Genomic DNA, 24,268 nt, shown 5'->3' with positions numbered 1-24,268 from the left:
TAGGAAACAGAATACTGAATTTTTTTATCCTCGGTGTATAACCAGGACTCCAAAGGCCAGGTATGAACAAACCACTCTCCCATCAGGCACACTTACTCAAGGCAGCCACATCTTCGCTCACGTGGAACGGATGGAAACATTTTCTCAATTAACAGGATTTATTATGATGGAAACATGCACGCTTATATATCTTGGCCGCTGTTGTTATAAAAGGCTAGAAGGGGAGATTTATAGCAGAAATGTGTATAGAAACTGTCAGACCGAATCAGGAAGGCATTGTGTCTGCTGCGGAAGTCCGGCTGACCGTGTGCGACCCTGTGTGGTGCCTTCTTTCGCCTGTTCTTTAGTGGCAACAAGGAGCGTTAGGAATGGCTTAGTCCAGTGGTCGGCAAACTCATTAGTCAACAGAGCCAAATATCAACAGTACAACGATTGAAATTTCTTTTGAGAGCCAAATTTTTTAAACTTAAACTATATAGGTAGGTACATTGTTATTAACTTAATTAGGGTACTCCTAAGGCTTAGGAAGAGCCGCACTCAAGGGGCCAAAGAGCTGCACGTGGCTCGCGAGCCGCAGTTTGCCGACCACAGGCTTAGTCGTTCTCAAACGCAGTAACCCACCGGTGAAGGAGACTTCCCCGGTAGTGTCACGCCAGCATCTGGAGGTGGCTATTCCACCTGAGAGCCTAAGAGCTGCCTGGGACAGAAAGGTGTGTTTCCTTGTAGCCATCAGCAGTAGCTGGTGGGGGAAATTAGCATGAGCAATGTCATCTGGTTGAGGTACAAGACTTTTCTGCAATGTATAGTGTGCGCCTGAGTTATTATGTGAATGTGTCTGAACAGTATCAGTAGATAGACATAAAAAGGGTTTCCCCACACAAGTCTATAGATCATTCCTGGAACTCTGAAGGGTTTCTTTTTTCTTAAGTGTTTGATTTCTTGCCACTAATGCTTTTCCAGACTCAGAAGTATTAATGAGATAGAGCCTTTGATTGAATAGGGGAGGGAGACTGGGGAAAGACCACCCTTGTTTCCAGTGGCAAGAATCCAAAAAAATTAGCTTAGGAAACTGTTAAAAGATTGGGCTCCCTTCAACTTGTACCACAGAGCCCCACACTAGGGCCACCCGCCGGGCCCAGTGTAAGCGAACACAATTGGTAGAGCCTGGTACCCTGTCAAGCTCCTCCAAGGACAGCAACCCATAATCTAAGAAAATATGAGGCCCTGTCCAAGTTTTGAGCGAATCGCCAAGATCCACAACTTTCCCTGGCTCCACGCTCTGGGCAGTGATAAATATTGTCAGCTTAATAATGTGCTGACTGATTACCACACTTTAATCTAAATGCCTTAAGAGGGTTCTCCATTTGAGTCCTAGTCTAAAATTCTACAATGACGGGACTAAAAATTTTAACCAAAACCACATCCTTCATATTCTATTTTTTCAAGACTATCAATTTGTCACTACTCTACTTTGTGGCTTCTTCTTTTAATATTTTCTTGCTATAAATACACCCCTTTAAAGCTAATATTATGGCAGATAGATGGTTGGGAATTCTTTTCAAACACACATATAGTCATTCCTAGAAGAAAGCTATTATTAGCATTCACATAATTCCCTAGTATATATATGATGCGTCAATCAACTGGTTGGTCTATGTGATGACGCAATTCCTTTAGCATATTTAAAATGCTAATTGTTTCTAGAAAAAAAGACCCTGGATCATACAACACATTTAAGTAATGGTAGGAATAAGTCATAACAATTGTTTCGATTATGTACATATTGCTATGAATGCAATTATCAGTTTCATATTTGTAGAAAGCAATGAAGGTTATCAATTCACCACCCAAGGCTGAAAAAAGCATACAAATTCCAAGTGTTTGCATGACATTTCCATTGGCTGTTTAAAGGGTGACAACAGTGACAAACATGATGAAATGTGTACTATCGTGTGCACATCACAGTCTAGAACCATTGTACAATACCTTCACTGTGACTGAAGGGACAAGGTCAGTTCCCACTTCAACGTCAGGAGCTTGCTGTAAACACAAAGAAGGAAGGAAGGAAACAATGGTTTCAATATTACACGTCAACATACACTTCCCACCGCCGAAATCGGGAACCAACTGCAAAGGACTCGTCACTCCGATGACAGACCAGAAGAGTCCGTGTGGCTTTTCGGACGTCTTCATCTAGAAAGTCATGAGCTAATATTCAAACACCCACCCTCCCCCCCAAAAAGGTCACAGGTCTTATTACCAAGCTCTATTGCCAAATGTACTTGAATGTTAAAACTAGTTAATTCTATTAACTCATTCTTTATATTACACAGAAGACGGCCTCCTTATATTTCCCAGATAAACATTATGCCATCCTTTTAGGCCCTTTTATTTTTAACTTCCAAAGGTACTTTATTCTTATTAATAATATGAATATGTGTCTAAGACATGTAACTAATAATAAAAAGATTAAGGGGCCTTCCACCTAGAAAATAAAATAAAAGTAGGAGAGTGACTTTTTTTTCACCAGCTCATATCATAAACTAGTTCACTCTTTGAGCATCAGCCCAGGCTACCTGTTTCTACCACTTAAGAAATTCAGAGTATTGTATAATAGAGCAAACATTCCCTTAAAATTTATAACATTTTTATGTATTTTATTTTTTAGAGTGGAAGATTGAGAGAGAAAGATTATCACTCTGTGACAGAATAAAACAGAGGGAGGACATATTTTTTAGTAATACTCATATGAATTCCTGGGGAGCAATTAAGGTCCTAAATCTGTATCCAACCAATGAATAGATCAACTGTACTTTAACTTAACCTACTTGGAATGTTTTTACTAAGAAAAACTAAGCCACATCTAAACAATGGAGATTGCTATGATATAATAAGCATCAGCATAGTTAAGAGTTGGAGATTCATATTATATTTATGACACCATAGAAACCATATATAAACTCGAATCCAACTCAATCAAGAAGATAAGATAGCAATGCTTGCCTCCTCTATAAAAGACCCCATTCTAATATAAATTATATTATGTTTTCAGATGTGTGCTTTCATATTAATGATTCAAAATAAAATATTAAGCCAGGCTTTTGGGGATATTATTACTTAAAACCCAGGAAATGTTTTACATTCAGCTGTCTAAGTGTCTAGAAAAGAAACAAACATCTCCTGTTTCCTGCTCTTTTCAATCCATTGTCTGAACACCTCGGTACTTCAAGTCACCCTTTGGGAAATAAGACTATAGTCAGAGAGAAATGGTTTTCCAAAGACACCACAGCACCATAGCCACATAAATCGTTGGGCTAATGTTTTCCAATGGAATGAATACGATACTCTCAAGAATCTCTTATGAAGGAAAAAAAGAATGAGACAGGAAAATGAAGCTGGAAAGAGACACCTAGTTAAAAGGAAACAGCACTCCAGGCTGCCAACAGGGAAATATACATTACAATCTAGTGCTAGTACATAAAGACTTTTCCTTCAAAGATCAAAAGTTGCCAAAGAACAGAGAGGGAATTCCTCATTCCAAATAGCCTATGTTTAAGAGAACCTAAAAAAAAAATTATATAAGTTACCCAAAGGAAAAAAAGAATCATTCCCAAGGCAAGAAAATGTGTGTACATTTGTCAGCTAACTAAGCAGAAGTGTTCCACCAGACTACACCCTTCAGGTAGAGTGAGGAATGGTGTGTGCTTGAACGGCCAATGTGAAAACAGTGCTTCCACTATGTGACCAGCTGGGTGAATGTTTCTTTCATATGGAGGCCTATTTTTTTAAGTGTACCCAACTTACTATACTATAGCAATGTTAACGTGATTTTTATCACAACATGGGTTGGCTGCTATACTAAAATTAATCTCAGAAAACGTATGACAACTATTGACTCTATTATGCTCTGATACCTAGATATTAAAGTCATTTCCTAGGCAAAATTATATAATTACTAGAGGCCCGAAGCATGAAATTCGTGCAAGAGTAGACCTTCCTTCCCCTGGCTGCCGGCATCGGCTTCCCTCTGGCACCCGGGACCCGGGCTTCCCTCCAGCCACCAGCAGGCACCCAGGACCTGGGCTTCCCTCACAACCCCGGCTTCGTCCAGAAGGTCATCCGGAAGGACATCCAGTCTAATTAGCATATTATGCTTTTATTATTATAGATATGACACAAATGCAGTAAAACCAGTGAATTCGATCACTGTCTAAATTGATCAGCTTTTGGTATGGACACAGAAAAACTTAATAGATTTTGCCCAAATAGTAGGCAGTGAGACATAACCAGTCAGAATCTAACAAGTGCTTACAGAAGACTAAACAAGGAGATGGGGTAACATAACTAAGGACAGTCCCCCTTTCATCCTTCTTGTTTCTCAGCTTTATTCATTCACTCAGAGAGCAAGTACCTACTGAGCACCCATGTAAGACAGGCACTAGATATGGCAGTGAATGACACAAGTAGTGAAACATAGATGGTGGCAATGGTAGCGGTAGAGGCGGTAGTGGTGGTGGTGGTGGTAGTGATTATAATGTTGGAAGATCTAAAATGTAATTTTATGATGTGATGCTGGTTAATTATCATAACAATTCAACAAAGGAGATTCTATTATTTTTCTCATTTTACAGATGAGAAAATTGAGACTAAGAAAATGAAATAACTTGCCCTGGGTCACACAGACAAAAATGGGGGGGGCGGGGGGAGAAGGGAAGGAATAATTCCTGGCCCAACTGTTTACTCTTAAACTACACACAGATACCCCAACACAACCACCATAATGTATTAAAGATTGTAAATTATCAAACCCGGAGCTAGACCTTTCATAAACATTATTTCATTGAACCTTCAACAAACATCTTGCGGGGTCAGTATTATCCATCTGGATTAGAATTAAAGTTAAACTTTAAAAAAAGGTAGATTCAGAGTAATGGTGAGAACTCCTTCTACTGTTCCTCTCCCCCTTTTTAGACAGATATCTGCCTAGAAACTCTTTACTGCACCCAGGAGGCTAGAGATGTTTATTTCCAGAAAATAACAAGATTATAAATTGTTATCGTCCCTAAAGCTTCTATTTGAAGGCCTATCATTTCAGCCAATAATTTTGACCCCAATTTAGCAGAGTCCCCACTATCACCAACCCTTTCAACGTCTGCAAAGACACCTACAGACACGGAGTCGAAGTCAGGAGAAACCACGGCAGAAATTGTCAAGTCATCTTCTCTCTCAGTCATGGGCCAAACACCTATAATTTGGGGAAAAAAGAAAGAAAGAAAAGAAATCCTTTTTAAAAAGACATTTAATCATAAAGTAAAACCTGCTTTATAGTTTTTAAGGGTTATCTACACCATATATCCAAAACACCCATAAATATACACATTAAAGAAACTAATGCATTACAGAATGAGAAGCTTGATGCTAATTCTTCCCCTTCTACAGTATTTTAAGAAAAAAACTGTCTCTTTCTCCAAAGAGAGTAGCTAAGATGTGACCCACTGCCTAACCAGTATTGGGAACTTCAGTGCCTTCTCCTTCACTTCTGATGGAAGCCTACATTAGTACAACACTTTTGAAGGTAAGTTTGGTTTGAAAGTAATTACTTTTGAAGGTAAGTAATCCCACTGCTTGGGAGGAGAATTGTTAGGTGACAGGATCCGTACATTTTACATTTTGATAGTTATTACCAGCTCACAGACATGCCCAAGGAAGTTCTCTGCTGCTGGTACTTATTAAAAACAAGACAACCTAAAGCTCTATATTTCTATTAATAGGGAAACAGTTAACTAAATTATGGTATATCCATATTGTGCAATGGTCTAGACCCCAGAGCTGTAAGTAAGAGTGCTATCTTTATATACTGATAAGAAAAAACCTCCAAGATATGCCTATTAATAAAAAATAAGATGTAGCACAGTGTGTTTATATGCATTTGTAAAAAAAAACCATCACAAAAACATGAACATTTTCCTAAAGAATACACAACACACTTGATAAAGGTTACCTTTCATCGCATGGAGTAGGACCTGGGGTTTTACCCTTTTAGTACTGTTTGAATTCCTTTCACCATATTCATATTATTTTCACAACTTAAAATTTCACTATTTAAAAAAGTGTATAGTGTATAATAAGATATCATGAACAACTGACAGAGATCCTAAATAAGCAAAGAACATAAATAATACTTATGCAACGTGTGTGTGTGCGTGTGTGTGCACACATGTACATGACACACTGCTGGCTGCCCACCTACCATCCACCTTCATGCCTCCTTTGTTACCAGAGTCTTGATTCTGTTGAGACATTCACCTTCACCTCAAAGTCATTGGGTTGATCAAATCCAATTATGTTGACCTCATTCCCCTGACGGTTGGGTGTTTTAGGCATGAGCATGGGGCTTAATCCTGGCAGCTGTGACGCAAGGAAAGTTGGGTGTGGGGTTGGGGGATTCTGGTACATGCTTCTGGGAAAGCTATTCCTCCCTAATAAACGGGGAGACTCGGGAGAAACACCTCTCTTCTTCCCTGGAAATCGTACTTGCACATGCGCCTGGGACTGCCAGGAACACCCCCACATGCTGAGGAGGGCCAACTGGACAGCTGGAGAGACCTGGACGCAGCCACATGAACCATCGTGTCTGGCCAACAGAAGACCTGCCTACGCTTACAGCAGGCATTCCCAGCAGCGCGGCAATATTTGGAATAGGAATTTCCATAACTTGGTGAGAGTACAGAAGGCAGCTCATCGTCCACCCAATAACCATCCTTCAAGAAGCCCCATTTTATTCTAGGCAACAAAGTGCTCGGCTAAAACCCTAACTTCCCAGCCTCTTTCGCAGCCTGGAGTGGCCGGTGAGATGAGAGGAGAAGCTGCTCAGGGTGTGGCTTCCAGGAAGGATCCTTCAGGAGCTGACTCAGCCGCAGATGTGAGGGCAGCAGTTCCAGAAGCCACCCCTGGACCAGCAGAGGCCCTGGGAGGAGAGGAAGCGGAGTCCCTGATGACCGTGCAACTGCCAAACCGACCCTGGTCTGCCATCGCCGCACCGCCTTCCCCGGGAAAGAGACACACCACCTGGCCGAAGCCACTGTATGGGGCATTCTGTTACACGCAGCCACACGGCCGAACGACACATCCCAGCACGGGCACCAAGCGCCAGCGTTCCTAGCCGTCCACGGCGGCATGGCTATCCTGGACCTGCTTCATCGGGATGCAGCCTGTCACCCACATGCCGGGGCTCACTGCTCCCGCCCTTCCTGAAGGCATATCCTACCCACTCCTCCTGACTCACCCCAGTAGAGCATGACCAACTGTCTAAATCATAGGGAAACCCCACCTTTTTTTAAATTCTTTTTTAAAAATTTTAGAGAGGAAGGAGGAGGGAGAGAGAGCGATAGAAACAACGACGAGAATCATTGATCGGCTGCCTCCTGCACGTCCCCCACTGGGATCGAGCCCGCAACCCAGGCATGTGCCCTGACCGGGAATCGAACCGTGACCTCCTGGTTCATAGGTTGATGCTTAACCACTGGGCCACATCGGCCGGGCAGGTAACCCCATCTTTGAAAGTGCCTACCGACAGCTGTTGGTGCTTGGCAGGATTCACACTAATGAGATGGGCACAGAAAGCTTCAAAATCCATGAGCCATACAGGAATTATTACTATAACTTCATGCTTACAACATACATTCCTCATATAACTTACACACATAAAATCGGGTTCAAAACCTTTTTTATTACAGTAGATAATATGCACCATGTGTATAACAAAATGTACTCTTTAAATTGGCTTTAAATTTTGCTGCAATTCTAGCTTTGAAGAAAAAAAAAAAGCTTTAAGTACTGACCATAACCTACAACACTGAAATTTTTTGTAAGTTGAAGTCACTATACGAAAATAAGTGGCATTTAAATGAATAATGGGGGCTTCAAAAAATTCAGTTTTAATTTCTCAGAATCTTCTATAGTGAAACAATTTGCTGCTTTACATAATTAGAGGTATTTTAATAAAAAAATATGTCACCGATTAATAAGGGTACAGAAGACTACATTTTTCCGTATCTAGAATAAAGTAGTTTAAAAGTCTCTCTTTCTAAAAAAGTTTCTCTTTGTTTCCTTTTCAGGAATAAAACCAAATGATGGTGGAGAAAGGGCAGAGCCCTTCAAATATCAACGAGAACCTGGGGTTATGGAAACAATGAACTCTGAACCCGAGTCCATGGGCACATCCCTAACCTAATTAGCAGTTATTTCAAATTACACAGAAGGATCAAGGTAGTGACAAGTAGAACAACCTAACCCTTCTCACCCAAGGGCATCACTATGGTCACCAAAAACATAACTTTTAGCTGGAAGGGGTTTTCTGAGAAATGTTAACACAATTAAATGGCAATCAAAATACCATTAGCACTTTGTTTATGGGAAGAACAAAATCTCAAAAAACAAAATTTGGAGTGAAAAGCCACATTAAATGTATTTAACGAACTCTAGAAATTTCATGTTTCGCATATACGCCACTCTTCCCCAACTACATTTTTAAACAATAAAATGAGACTTATAATTCCATTAATCCCAAAACAATAGTACCAAAAATGGGGGGAGGGGTTGTATATTGCAATCTGATACATCCAATTTTAACTATTCTCTATTTGACAGGGAGGTGCTGACAACAAATAAATAGGTTTTTAACTAATGAAAGTTATTAAAAGACCTAAGTTTCACTGGTTCACTTTCAAAACTTTCTAAGAGAAAGTGCGAAGCCAAAGAATAATCATTTTATTTTAATATTCATACTCTTTAAATATATTATCTAAAGTCCTCTGACTCTTGTCTTGGTAATTCAGACTCAAAAATACATAAATCTCATAAAGTGATTGGACCAGGAGTAAGACTGGCTCTGCAGTTTTGGTCGGCTTTTGATGCTCTTCTCCTTTTATTATTCCTACTTGTTTTAACGTTTCTTTTACGTGAAAATAGTCCATATTTTTTCTCATTAAAAAGAAGGAAAAAAAACAACTTTTACCTGACCCTGAAAAGGGAACTTGCAGTAATGCCTTTCACATGTCCAACTCAAACGCAGGATTGTGGTTTTGTTTCTCCTTTTAATTTACAATAAAATTATACCCCTGTGAATCCCAAAGTAAGATAATATTGAGTTATTCAAAACTCAGGAACTGAATATACCATCAGCCTCTGAGTCATTAGAAACAGCATACCGCGGGCTACGCTCTGTGGACGCTAACTACAAACATAAATTCTGTCGCTAAGCTGCAAATGACTACATTTTTAGTAACCAAGTGATAACTCATGTATTGCTTTGGTTTCTTTTCAAAGAAGCAACTAACTTTTGTTCAGGGATATTAGAAGTTAATAAATGGCCACTCTAAACTTTAATGCTCTTCTCAAGGCCTGAAACCACTGACCAAAGAGGTACAGGTTCCTTTTTTGTTGTTGTTAAAAAGAAGTTTATTGAGTTTTCTTACATATTGTGTACATCTGCTGATCTGATTGACATGTAGATAAAAGAACTATCACTATTTGGTGACAAAGTAACATGTGTTTTAGAAATCCTTTTCTTTCTTTTTTTACTAGAGGCCCGGTGTACAGATTCGTGTAGCCATGGGATCCGGCCTGGCCTGCAGGGATCCAGCCAAAACCAGCTCTCCAACATCCTCCCAGGGGTCCCGAATTGCGAGAGGGCGGTTCTCGGTGATGCACCCCGAAATCGGGCTCCCTCCTCTCTGGTTCCAGGTGCATCACCCGAGAACCGCAGCGCCTATGTTGAGCATCTTCCCTCTGGTGGTCAGTGTGTGTCACAGCTACCAGTCAGAGCGTCTGCCCCCTGGTGGTAATTACGCATCATAGCTACCAGTCGGATAGAGACACGGGCACTTAGGCTTTTATACATATAGATTCATTTAATGTTTTTGCTCCTAAGAGCTCCCAATAGGAAACTAATTCGGCTTGTTCTTTTTCAAATACTGTATTGCTTGAGGAGCACTGGTTCCTTTTTTAGACCTTAAAGGAAAAAAAAAACTAGATAGCACTGTCCTCGAAAAGGGGACACTAGTGAAAAAACATTCTCTTAAATAGGACATATTTTTCAGAACTTACAAAATTCACATTAGGCACAAAGACTTGTGGGTTAAAGAGCAGCCCAGTTCTTACAAATATGACTTTAATTAAACCTGAGGAAGAAAATTAATATGTACAAAACATTATCCAGATACAAAGTAAAATCAAATAATAAAAAGCTTCAAATGAGATACCTTGCGATTTGTTAACATCTTTAATGATTCTCTGAAGTTCTTTCAGCTCTGCATCAAGTGTATCATAATTCAGTTCTCTGGACTCAACTTTGGGGGCTTGGAACAAAGACGGGTCTGTCCCCAGGTATGAACACTGCAGGTGACCATCCTCACTCAGGGTAACTATCACGCCCTTTAAATCACTACAATAAAGCAGAGAAAATAAGACATAATTAATTTTTTTGTGTGTTTAGATTGCCCAACTACATTTTTATTCAATTAAGCTTTACTATGCCATTAAGAAAATGACTACATTATCTATTTCTAAAATTTTAGATCAAAGACGCAATTCAAATGTTTCAAACATGGCCCTAGCTGGTTTGGCTCAGTGGGTAGAGCGTTGGCCTGCAGACTGAAGAGTCCTGGGTTCCATTCTAGTCAAGGGCACATGCCCGGGTTGGGGGCTCGACCCCCAGTAGGGGATGTGCAAGAGGCAGCCAATCAATGATTCTCTCTCATCCCCTCTCCCTTCCTCTCTGAAATCAATAAAAAATATTTTTTTTTAAATGTTTCAAACATGATTTGTATTTACAGAAGTAGTCCCAATGTTCTGATTCATTACAGGAGGAAAAAAACCACTAACAATTATTATAATACAGTAGCTGTCATTTTTGGAGGACCTAACTACACAGCAAATCCTGCTTTAAGAGCTTTTCAAGTACCATGTCTTTAATCCTCACGCCAGCTCCCATTTAGCCTATCATTTTAGCCTACCATTTAAAAAAATCAAAGTTGTTTTCTGAACTTGCTATAAAAGTAGTTGAAGTGAACACCATTTGCTTCTTCCATAATTTGCACAGAAGAAAAAAATTAAACATTGTCATAAGTCATTTTGAGCTAGTACATAATGAATTTGCTTGCTTGATTTTTGTTATGTTTTTTAGTAGCCATTGACTTTTTTAAAGGGTTACCAACCAGATTCTAAAGGTTAAATGTTAATAAAAAATCATAAAAAATTTCAGGAGAAAAAAATCCGGAAAGATGTTGCTGTTCATCTGAAGAAAAGGATAAGGTATATAAGGCTCTAGGCCTTATTCCGAATAGATAAGAATTCTTAAAACTCCCCAACATTGACTCATGGCATGTGGTCAGCTCATGAATCCAAAAGCTCAGCTGGACTGAGAGTAGCTACTGCACTGTTTGATGCTTCCCATAGGTGGCCCAGCATCCACTTTGCCACCTGCCTTCAACACAACATTCCTAATTCCAGGGCTGAGGCACAGTCAGTGCCACATAACCGTGTGGCATAACTTCAGAAATATAAAAAATCCATGTACATCACTGATCCAACAGCTAAAGAACTAGACTAGGAGTTGGGTTAGGGACTTGGGTTCTAACTCTGACTCTGCTACTATATAGCTGAGTCAACTTAGAGAAGCCTCCCTAAATGTTCTTTATCTCCAAAGTGAGAAGGAAAAATGACCCTCAAAGGTCTTTAAGTTTTATGAATTGGTTCTGTCAATCTATCTCAGAAAATAAATACTCCCAAAATGAAATGATTTTCTTAAAGAGTGAAGCAACACCATAGCACCTCTGGGCATGATCGGTTCTTTGTGGACAACTGAAGCCCCCTAGTGGTCGTGGAAATCCTAACTTCCAGCTCTGACAAGCCCGGTTCAAAAAGGCTCTGAGGGGTCACAGTGGTGTGCTCCCATCCCACGCAGCCCCACTGAAGTTTAGGGACCCAGTGGATCCTCCGGAAACTCTAGGACACTGAAGGGCAGATATCTGGCTGGCTTCTCAGAGAATGTGGAGATCATTAGTCCTTTGAAAGGGCTTTTCCATTTCATCTTCACCTTTGAGTGGTCCAGAATATAGGAAAGCTAGCCTGGCCTAATACAAATATCCCTCACTATGCAAATTTGGTCTTTGAGTTGGCTAGCTTATTATTGAATCACTTCTGTCCCACTATTTTAGATAGCAAACAGCAACAATTTAGACACAAGGATTTATCTAAAAATTTACCTGAACCTTCTAAGTTTCTGAGTTCAGATAGGAAGAGTTTGAATAGTAATGCCTACATGTATTTTTTTAATTGCCTTTCTACCTAAAGAATATTTTATTTAACAATATTGCCCATAGGGATTAATGTGATAGGTTCTGTGAATGACAGAATTTTATTCTGGAAGAAGCCTTCAAGGAAATCAAGTATTGTCTACCATACTACTCATATCTTTAAAATAGAGTGAACAATCCAAAAATTAAGGTCTCAACCCCGGTCAGGTCGAAACGGCCCCGGTGTGGTAGGGACAACCCCGGTCAGGTTGAAACGGCCCCCATGAGGTAGGGACGACCCCGGTGAGGTTGAAACGGCCCCCGAGAGGTAGGGACGACCCCAGTCAGGTCGAAACGGCCCCGGTGTGGTAGGGACGACCCCGGTCAGGTTGAAACGGCCCCCGTGAGGTAGGGACGACCCCAGTGAGGTTGATATGGCCCTGGTGAAGTCGGGACGGCCCCGGTGAGGTTGAAACGGCCCCCGTGAGGTAGGACCGACCCCGGTGAGGTTGAAACAGCCCCCGTGAGGTAGGGACGACCCTGGTCTGGTAGGGACAACCCCGGTGAGGTCGAAACGGCCCCGGTGTGGTAGGGACAACCCCGGTCAGGTTGAAACGGCCCCGGTGTGGTAGGGACGACCCCGGTGAGGTTGAAACGGCCCCCGTGAGGTAGGGACGGCCCCGGTGAGGTTGAAACGGCCCTGGTGAGGCTCAGACGGCCCTGGTGAGGTTGAGACTACTCCAGTGAGGTTGGGACAAATAAAGGGGACCAGTATGGACTGATGAACAGGGGTAGATACAGAAGCAGAGCAACATTGAACAGAATGTTAAACTACAGTGGGAAGCCTGGGGAGGGTTGGGGGGGGGGGGATTAAGAGACCAACTGAAGGACTTATATGCATGCATATAAGATTAACCAATGGACACAAGACACGGGGCGGGGGGGGGCGGGGGGTAGGAGCCGGGGGAATGTCAAGGGGGGGAAAAAAGGAGACATATGTAATACTCTTTGTAATACTTTAAGAAATAAAAATTATTAAAATATTAAAAAACAAAAACAAAAAACAAAAATTAAGGTCTCTGGATTATTACCAATCCTGAAGCACACTGGCTAACCCAAGGCATGAGTATTTCATGAGGAATCAAGGTCAAAGATGTTATATGCATAGGACACATAATAATTCTGCAATTTTTAGCAATGGGGCATGACACTAAAAAATAGAATCTGCTTAGGAATCTGAAAGTCATTGTTTCATCACTCGGTAAACAGATTCCTGTCCTAATAATACATCCAAACAAAATTCCAGATGGATTTTTAAGTTAAACTTAAAAATATGAAACTGCAAAAATATTTATCTGCCCTTGGGATGGAAAGGACTTTTGCTGCAAGAAAGCTATAGAGGAAACTACAAAGGAAATTATCTCTAAATCAAGCCACATAAAAAATTTAAACTTGTTATATGCTTTAAAAAACAACATGGTAAAAAGAACAAAAGGCAAACTGGGAAAACACTGGCAACAAACATAAAATACATAACTCAAGTCAAACCATATGAAGTTGAGAATATTCAACTGTTTTTAGCCTATAAAATCAGTTTTATGTGTTTCAGCTAATATGTAAAAACTCTTACCAATCAATGAAAATAAGATTATATCCAAAAACAAGGTCAAAAGAAATGTACGATTCACACATAAAAATAGTCACTAAATAGGCCGAAACCGGTTTGGCTCAGTGGATAGAGCGTCGGCCTGCGGACTGAAAGGTCCCAGGTTCGATTCCGGTCAAGGGCATGTACCTGGGTTGCGGGCACATCTCCAGTGGGAGATGTGCAGGAGGCAGCTGGTCGATGTTTCTCTCTCATCAATGTTTCTAACTCTCTATCTCTCTCCCTTCCTCTCTGTAAAAAATCAATAAAATATATTTTTTTTAAAAATAAAATAAAAATAGTCACTAAATAGATTAAAACACATTCCAAAATCAATAAAGTATATATTTTAAAGCTATCCTTTATTATTTAACACATCAAACTAGCAAAAATTGTGTTTAAAAATCAGTCCTGATGTTAGAGAAGGTACTGGAGATATAAACTCTCATACGCTCTCAATGGGAATGCAAATTTATTATAAATCCTTTTAGAGAACATTTTAGAAATATATATCAAAAGCTTTAGAAATAAATGCTCATTGCCTTTTCATACAATAATCTACTTTCACAGTTTTTAAGAAAATTTAAGATCAACCAAATGATAAGAAAAAGGGAAAATATTTTTAATTGTGATAAAACTATAATAGAATGCTTAGAAACCATTAAAAATCATGCGCTGGGCCGTAACCGGTTTGGCTCAGTGGATAGAGCATCGGCCTGTGGACTGAAAGGTCCCAGGTTCGATTCCGGTCAAGGGCATGTACGTTGGTTGCCGGCACATTCCCAGTGGGTGGCGTGCAGGAGGCAGCTGATCTCCCCACCTGGAAGGCCCACAGACATCTACCACCGAAAGTACCTACAGCAGAGTTCCTGATTGGAGCTCCTCCTGTCCAACTCAAGCTCAACCCTCCTGCAGCCTTTTCGAATTTCCAAGATGAGAAGATAGATTCAACATTCAGTGAAATAAAGAAGTCAAGGCACTGGGACAAAGAAAATTGAGGGAGATTAGGCCAAGGTGGGGCCAAGAAATTACACAGGATTAAATCATACAGATTCTTTCATCCTCAAACAATAGGAAGTCACAAAAGGTTTTTAAGTATAGGAGTGAGAAATAACATGATCAGATTCATCTCTGACAAAGATCCCTTCTGATTGCAATGTGGAGAGATGATGCGGGGGGGGGGGGGGGGGGGCTAATATGGTAAATAAATCCAGGTGAGAAAGGGTGGTGGCCTGGTGAAGATGATAGGGATGGAGAGAAGGGAGTAGATCAAACCTATTTAGAAGGTATAGTCACATAATCTCATTGACTCTCCAAGTAACCTTGTGAAGAAAAGTATTGCCTCGACTGTACAAAGAGAAGAATGAAACCCAGAGAAGAGAAAAGAATAGATTGTAGTTACCAGAAGACAATAAGCAAAGCTACAGAGAGCTGCAGGCTTTCTGGCTTCAGACCTGAATCTTTCTGTTGCCACGCTGCTGCCCTCAGAAGGCAGCAAGTGACTCTTCACACAGAATGATTTTTTAGAGTAGACTATGTATTCAGCAAATGGAAGATGCTTTTACATTTAACTGAATTGTATTTTAAATAAACTACCAGAGTGGTTTTTTCATTATTATTCTAAGCACGATGACTACATATTCAAGAATCAACTACGGAAAATAAGAGAGAAAAGGAAAAGAAGAGACCAATTCTACATAAAATGTCATGTGAATATTTGCCTTTAAGCTACAAAGTTAAGTACTAAATGATTGTGGTTATTTCCTCCTGTTGAAGTGAAATTAGCTGACACACCTGTTTGGAATTCAGTAGTAAAGGCCTATCTGACAGCCATTTGGAAGTTGCTATTGTCAGTAGGATCCAACTTTGTACATTTAGAAAAAAAAAAAAATGTCTCTTTTGATGAAAGTTATCAATTGTTAAAATTATCTGCATTATAAAGTAGATTAATGACTGTCTACAGAACCCTACCGGGATGTGGCTTTCTCGTTAGTTCTTGTGAGGACAAGTATATCTTACACAAAAGAAATAATGCTTGTGCTGGAAAAACCTCAAATTATAATTGTTCTTACAGTTAAACCAGCTTTGGGTTCTTTAGCGCCTTTACTGCTCTAACACTGAAATAGAAAACAAAAAGATGGGCACACAATTTTGTTCCAGGCTCTTTTTCATTTACTATTTACTTCTCATTTCTTCACTGTATTTCATTCACTCATCATTCGTTCACTGGTTCATTCATTCATCAAATATTCTCAAACACCTGTCATAGGCAGGATACTATTTGAGGTGCTATAGAGCAGACACAGATAAACAAAATAGGAAAACACCTCAATGAAATTGCAGTCCCATAAAAGGATAAGACAAGCGCCTTGACAGGTATAATATGGGGTAGACACAAGTACCACAAGGCAAGTACAAAGTACTTTACTATTCAGAAGTAGGGATGTTATTTCTAGCCACAGGGATTGGGGAAATTTTAAAGGTGGAAATAAAAGCTTATGTGGACACTGAAACGGTTTGTTTTTCAATTATTGCTTCTGACCTATGAATTAACACAGATGTGATTTGTACACAAAGAACTCTGAAGTGGGTTCATGCTCATTTTTCCCCAGGACCTAAATGTTTGTTTGTTTTGTAATTCTTGAGAGTACTACAGATGCCCCCATTTTTTTGAACCTCTAAGTAGCAGCCGAAAACTAAGTACCTGCCTATGTCACATGCACGGTTCTCTCACTGTTTTTCGTGGCCCCATTTGCATACGCGCCTGGGTTCAAAGTGCTTCTTACGTGGTTTTCTTGATCAGCATGTATTTTGCTCCTGTCTCCTCTACCCTTCCTTCAAGCTGCCTTCACCTTCCTATTTAAAAGTAAAGCCCTATCTTATTCTGGTAATTATTGAGGTGTGCTTTTGCCCTTTTTTGTTTGGTGTTTTTTGTCTTGTTTTGCTTATTTTGGGAGGGATGCTCCAATTTTAATGTGCAATAGATTTTAAGTGATCTGCCCCATGATAATTTGTTTCTTTAAACCTTCTTACTATTAATTTGTAATTTATTACATTATAACATAAATATCTGTAATATTGGAGTCTTTTGGATTTGGAGAGTAGGTGTGAAGAACACTCAGAATGAAGGACATGAGAGCACAAAGCACGAAGGAGAGAAGTTTAGACAATGTACGAGAAACAACAAACAGCCTGGGTACAGCATGCAATGGATAAAAAAAAAAAATGGAAAGAGATTTAAAAGAAAAAAGATTTTAAAAAAGGCTTTTAAGCTGGTGAGGGACATGAGCAAAAATATGCTTAAGAATGTCTACCCTAAAAGACGCAATGTTGTTAAAAATGTTGATTCTCCCCAAAATGATCTGTGGATGTGACACAATCCAAATGAAAATCCCAGAAGGCTTTTTTTTCCCAGTGGAAACTGGCAAGCTGATTTCACATTTCTATGGAAATGCGCGCGCGCACATGTACACACACATACACACACACACACGCACACACACACACGCACACACACATATACCCTAGAATGGCAAAACAATTTCGAAAAAGGAAGAATAGAGATAGAGGGCTTTCACAAACTGACTTCAAGGCAAACCTGAACTCTACAGTAATCAAGACAGTGTGGTGTTGGCATGAGGGTAAACAGATCAACGGGACAGAATTGAGAGCCCAGAAACTAACCTGGACTCATACAGACAATTTCCCACAAAGAGGCCAAGGCAGCTCAGTGGGGGAAAGAAAGTCTTTTTAACAAATGGTGTTTGACAAACTGGATCTCCACATGGAAAAAAATAAAACAGTATATACAACAACTAATTTAGGAGGGATCACTGACCTAAATATAGTAGCTGAATCTATAAAGCTTTGGGGGGGGGGGGGGGGCGCCTGGGTGGAATAACACAATTTCTTCAGGCCTGGGATGGACAAAAATATTTTAGGATGTAGAAAGCAAAAAACAACAAGATAAATTACACTTCTTCTTGCTTCAAAACTTTTCATCAAAAGACACTATTAAGAAAATATTGGCCCGGCCAGTGTGGCTCAGTAGTGGAGCATTGACCCATGAACCAAGAGGTACCTGGTTCAGTTCCCAGATATGGCACATGCCTGGGTTGTGGGTCCAATTCCCAGTGTGGGATGTGCAGAAAGCAGCCCATCAATGATTCTCTCTCATCACTGATGTTTTTCTCTCTCTCTCTCCCCCCTCTTCCTTCTCTCTGAAATCAATAAAAAAATATTTTTTAAATGGCTGGTAAGCCCCCCCTCAAAAAAAAAAAAACTCAACATCATTAGTCATCAGGAAAATGCAAATTAAAATCACAATTGGCTGCCACCACGTACAACTCAGAATGTCTAAATTAAAAATTCTGATAGCACTGAATGCTGAAGAGAATATGGAGCAGCCAGGGCTCTCACACACCACCGGTGGGAACCTAAAACGGGTCGACTGCCTGCAAAAAGGTTTGGCAGTTTCTCATAAGATTAAACATATATCAACCCTCTGACCCAGTAATTTTACCCCTAGCTATTTATCTAAGATAAATTAAATCATAGCCCAAAAAAGGCTTATCCAGAAGAAGAGATGAGCAAATTATGATGTATTCACTGAATGGAACACTACTCAGCAATAAAAAATAATTAGTCACTGTTATATGCAACAACAAAAAAGTGTGTTTCAAAATGTGTTGAACAAAATAAGACAGACATAAAGTTCATACTGTGTGATTCCGTTTATATGAAGCACTGGGAGAGGCCACATAAATCCATTATGAAAAAGACGTGAGCAGTGGTTACCTAGAAGCAGGGAAGAAGTGATTACTCACTAGAAGGGGACACAAGGAACAATTCCAGTATGGAAATGTCCTTTAACTTGAGAGAGCTACCGGTTACACAGGTATATCCATTTGTCGAAACTGCGCCACTAAGGTTTGTGCCTTCCAATGTATGAGAATTTTACCTTCAAAAATAAAGCTAAAGTAGGGTAGGTGGAGGTACAGGAAAGGAAGCATGCAGAATGCTGATAACTGTTGAAGTTGAGCACTAGATACAAGGGAGTTCATTATAATATCCACTTATTTTGTATATATTTGAGCTTTTCCATAATATGAAAGTTTGGGGATTAAAAAAACAGCAAATAAAATGCATTACATACATACAAAAATACAGGGTGGGGGCCAAAGTAGGTTTACAGTTGTGAGTACACAAAACACGGAGTTTATTCTTATATTATTAATCATTGTATTATTTTCCATACAAACAATTGTAATCCCACTTTTGCCCACCCTATACATGTAAATGACACTAACAACACACCACCTACAGAGATGATGTATAAAACCTACCCTGACGTGACCTGAGGACCGCCTAGCACTTTAGCTCTATATTTATGCCATAAATGTTCTCTCCCCGTCTCCCACCCCATTCAACCTTCTCCTCCATCCCGCCCATTTCCCTTCATCAGTGCGGTAGACTGAAAAAATGGCCAAAATGTTCTCCTCCTTCCCCCGTGTATCTACAGCTCTTTTGATGTGACTTTACCATTACTCCCATTAAGGGGTGAAGTCTATTCTGCGCCCCTTGAATCTGGACGAGACTTGTGCCTTGCTTTGGCTAAGAGAATAATGAGATCATCCAGCATTAGGGTGGGCATAAATACAATGTGTGCCCTTATAAGAGACAAAAAAAAAAAAAGGATAAGACATAGAGCAACATGGAGTAGAAGTCCAGGTACAGGCAGAGGCAGAGACTGGAGTGATGAGACCACAAGGCCAGGAACACCAAGAGTTGTCAGAGGCTACCAAAAGTTAGGAAAGAGGCATGGAATAGATTCTCCCTCAGAAGTTCCAGAGGGAACCATAGGTGTTCACAGCTTGATTTTGGACTTCTGTGCTACAGACTGTGAGAGAATACCTTCCTATTGTTTTAAAACATCAAGCTGGTTGTAGTTTGTTACAGCAGATCCAGGAAACCAATACACAGCAGAGCAGAAGAACCACCCAGCTAAGCTCAGCCCAAGGCTGACAATCCCCAGAATCATGACCTAAATAAATATTTGTTGTTTTAAGCTAATTTTTGAGATGGTCTGTTACATAGCAAAGCTAATTAACACAAGCAACCTTCCAAATACCCACTCCTCTATTTAAAATTATCTCTCCCCCAAAAGAACAATAAAATAAAATTATCTCTTCCACAGCCAATCTTATTACCTTCAAATAAATGAGACCACATCACTCTACCCACTAAATAATATTTCTACAATAGCACCTATAGAATGTTATAGCATTTTAAAAATTTTTACATGTTTGTCATCTTTGACCAGGCTGCAAACTCCCTCGGGGCAGGGATTACATAATATTGAATTTGTATCCCTCAATGCCAGAAAACGATGACTTCATCTATATAAAATTTTCCAAAAGAATTCATTCTAAATTCATCTTTCTCTATGATACCTATTTATAGGCAAATACAAAAACACCACAACATTCCTTAATCAATAATTACAGACTAACAAGTCAATGAGGAAGACATCTGAAATTGCCCATAACACTTCAAATGGAACCCTTGAGATCAATATAAAATAGACCCAACTTTATTTATAGTTATCTAACATCCCTTCCCTAATCCTGCTAATCATCAAATCATAAGGCAATGACAACAGAGGTGGGGAGATTGAGTATGCAGGTGGTGGCTCTAACCTGGCAAGGTGCCTTGAATGTAAAAATGCCAAGAAAGCTGGTATGCAAATATATTCTCTCCCAAGGAGAAGAAAGTTTTCTACTGTAGGCGTTCCAGGCAATGAATCTTTCCATAAATAAAACGAGATGTTGGAACCCATCCCTGATGAATGAAAGAAGACGTGGTTGTGTGCCATGACTTTCTAGTGCATTAAGCCCTTACCGGAATGAAGTCAGGCACTGAGCAAACCACCTGTGTATTTTTAGACCATATGTGTTGAGGAGTTACTTTTGCAATTTTTTAAAATAATTATGGCTTGTTGGTCTTATTCTGCATGAGCATTCTCAGGTAAAGCTTCATATCACGGCTTGTAATAAATACAAAAACCTGGGCACCAGGAAGAATCCAGCATACAATATAATTTTTCTGTTTCACAGTGAGTATTTTTTTTTTTTTGTCCACCCTTCCATACTGACTTCCCAAGAATCAAAAATTTAACACAAATTTTTAAGTTGCAATGTGAGGTTTGCGTAAATGGTTTTCGGTCATTATTACTACCCACAATTAGACTCAATAATCAAGAGCTGGATTATTTAATGGGAAAGACATGGTCATTAGAATGCCCAAGAACAGGACAAGTAAATGGGGGAGCCAGGGCCAGCGTCCAAAGGTATCAAAGTAGCAGGAACTCCAGGGGAAAGATGCTGTCACAGAACATTGCAGAAACTGCAGTGGTTGCAGTGGGGAGACTGAACAAACTACCTTTTGTAGTAAAGAAATTTCCAAGCATCAAGAAATCAGACATTTGCCTGTTCTTTCAAAACGAACTCTTCTTATTAAACTTACTAGAAAGTCAACACCAGACTACTAAATCAGACTAATTATGCTCACAGACTAAATAAATAAATTGCTAACCAAGAAAATAAAAGGAAAAAAAAAAAAGATGTAACTTCTAGAAGTGCCTCTTTTCTACTGGGGAAGCAAAATGTGTTTATAAGGATCTGACTCAACTCTAACTTCTTTCGTTGTTAAAAAAGAATATATTTATTTATTACCTACTGCATTCGGGCACCATTCTGGATGTTGAAGATAAATAGGCGGGTTACACTGGTCCTTTTCCTCAAAGAACTTAAACTGCAGTGGCCAGTACAAATCAATCAAACAAGAATGGATAAGGCATGTTCTGACAGATTATGGACAGCAAGGGAACCCAAAGAAACAAAGAGAAAGAACGTCAAAATCAGATAGATGATGCTTCCTACAAAGACAACATGAGCAGGAGCTGGACAAAAGAGCAGGGCATTCCCATAAAGTCTCCTCCATGAAGGACACACCACACACATACCCTCAGAGTACAGGACACTCTGGAAAAAAACGTTTTACTAAGGCCAGAACTACTCCTTCCACAAATCTCTACTGAGTGTCAAAGATGTGCCAGGCACAGTTCTCAGAGTGAGAATATCGATAAAGAAATCACACACAAACTTCTGTCGTCGAAAGCTCACATTCTAGTAAGGAGAAAAGCACAATGAACAAAAGAAATAAATATATGAAACATTCAAAGGAGGCAGGTGCTATGGAGATAAAGTTAGCAGGTAAAGTAAGATTCAAATTGGACCTAGAAGGAACGGCATGATGTGCATGGGTGTTAAGGCTGGGGAGGTGATCCAGATAATTGGAACAGCATGAGCGTAAGTATTAAGATACACGTGTTCCTATGGGCCAGAAAGTCTATTTTCTCCCAAAGAGGATTCAGATGGAAAAGTGGTTGGTGATAAAAATTAAAGGTATACAAAGACTTTTAGTGTCTTGCAAAGAAGTGTGAACCTTACTCCACAAGCAATGGGAAGCCACTGAAAGATCCCAGTGGAGGAGAAACAATCCATTTTCTCAGTCCTCCCCGATTTCTACGTGGCATTTACCGAATTGATCGTGCCCCTCCTATTTGCTCATTCAATGGGCACTCACTGTGCAGCTACATGATACTGTGTTAGAAATAATATTTTTAAAGTAACACTGTATTCCATGTCATAAACGGTTGCAGAGGTGTGGCTCATTTCCAGTCACTAAGAAAAATAGGTGCCTATATCCCAGTCCATATACTCAGGACACTGTGCTGAGTGATATATGGGTGAGCAAGGCTGAGTAGTAGCATAGGAAAGGACATTATAAAGTGTAATCTTGTGAAACACAGAAGTGGAATCTTCGATTTTCCCCCATAGAAACTACGTCAGGATTGAGGACAATAAGTACAAAGTCTGTTTTTAAAAGCATCTCTCATAAAGTAGTGATTTGGGTTTCCATTTTCAAATATACCACGGAGAGATCTCTTCATTTCTTGGAAACGGTCACGATAATTTAGGGACACTGTCAGCTAATTGAGAGAGAGAATCAGTGTGGCCTAGAGTTCAGGAGAGAAGGAGAATGCCTAAATGCAGAATTGTGATGGATGGTGTTCTCCTATGGCTCCATAAAGGCAAGCTACCCAACTTCAGACCATTAGTGAATAACCGAATCTTATTATTAGACACCTTAGTAGTGATAATTCTTTAGCACAAACCAGTTAAAGCAAAGAATTTCAGAAACTCACTGATGTATATTTTCTCACTTAGTTTTCTCCTGCCTGAAAGTTCAGGCAAATCTTGACAAATCCACACCTAAATTTGTTTTCACAATTCTTTTTGAGCAGGTATTCCCTTGATTCTGGCCTTACTTTCTTCTCTAAGGAGGGCAGAAGGTTCTATGATGAGCTGTATCCTCCAACTCTAATCCTTCCTAACTTGATTCCATGCTCCTCAGCAGAGCTGAATGTGGTCCTGTGGCCTTCGTGGTCAATGTGGTTTTTGTGGGGCATACAGTTAGCTAGCTGCCCAAGCTGCTCCCTTTACCAATCAGAAGATGAAATGTCATCCCAAAGCCACAGAATATACATTCTTCTCAAGTGCACACGGGACATTTTCAAAGATAGACCACATATTGGGTCACAGGCAAAGTCTCTCCAAATTCAAGAAGATTGAAATCATACCAAGCATCTTCTCAGACCACAAGGGCATAATATGAGAAATAAACAACAATAAAAACAATCAAAAAAATTCAAATGCTTGGAAGCTGAATAGCATGCTATTAAACAACGATTGGATTACCAAAAAAGATCAAAGAAAAAATTAAAAACATCCTGGAAACAAATGACAATGAAAACACAACAATCCAAAATCTATGGAACACAGTGAAAGCAGTCCTGAGAGAGAAGTTTATAGCTCTACAGGCCTACCTCAGAAAACCAGAAAAAAATGGTAATAAATCATCTAACTCTACAACTTAAAGAATTAGAAAGAGAGCAACAAAAAAGGCCAGAGTGAGCAGAAGGAAGGAGATAATAAAGATCAGAGCAGAAATAAATGACATAGAGACACAAAAACAATACAAAAGATCAATGAAACCAAGAGCTGGTTCTTTGAAAGGATAAACAAGATTGATGAGCCTCTAGCCAGGCTCATCAAGAAGCAAAGAGAGAGGACCCAAATAAACAAAATCAGAAATGAAAGAGGTGAAATAACAACGGACCCCACAGAAATACAAAGGATTGTTAAAAAATACTATGAACAACTCTATTCCAACAAACTAGACAACCCAGAGGAAATGGACATGT

The 24,268-nt window shown here is 39.8% G+C and overlaps 1 protein-coding gene across 3 annotated transcripts in view; it reads right to left on the bottom strand.

The window, feature by feature from the left end:
• BBS9 (Bardet-Biedl syndrome 9) overlaps window positions 1-24,268 on the bottom strand; it is a 332,853-nt gene that overhangs the window by 188,043 nt on the left and 120,542 nt on the right. For all 3 annotated transcript variants that reach the window (XM_070425210.1, XM_070425211.1, XM_070425212.1), the window contains exons 10-12: window positions 10,263-10,444; window positions 5,169-5,245; window positions 1,987-2,040 (exon numbers count right to left, since the gene is read on the bottom strand). In XM_070425210.1, coding sequence (XP_070281311.1) covers window positions 1,987-2,040; window positions 5,169-5,245; window positions 10,263-10,444 — 313 coding nt within the window. The remainder of the gene's footprint in view (window positions 1-1,986; window positions 2,041-5,168; window positions 5,246-10,262; window positions 10,445-24,268) is intronic.

This window comes from Myotis yumanensis, unplaced genomic scaffold (genome assembly GCF_028538775.1).
Source record: "Myotis yumanensis isolate MYYU_CA2020_CCGP unplaced genomic scaffold, mMyoYum1.0.hap1 SCAF_9, whole genome shotgun sequence".
Taxonomy (NCBI): domain Eukaryota; kingdom Metazoa; phylum Chordata; class Mammalia; order Chiroptera; family Vespertilionidae; genus Myotis; species Myotis yumanensis.
Note: the sequence above shows the minus strand (reverse complement) of the source record. Positions and strands in the feature narration are given on the sequence as shown.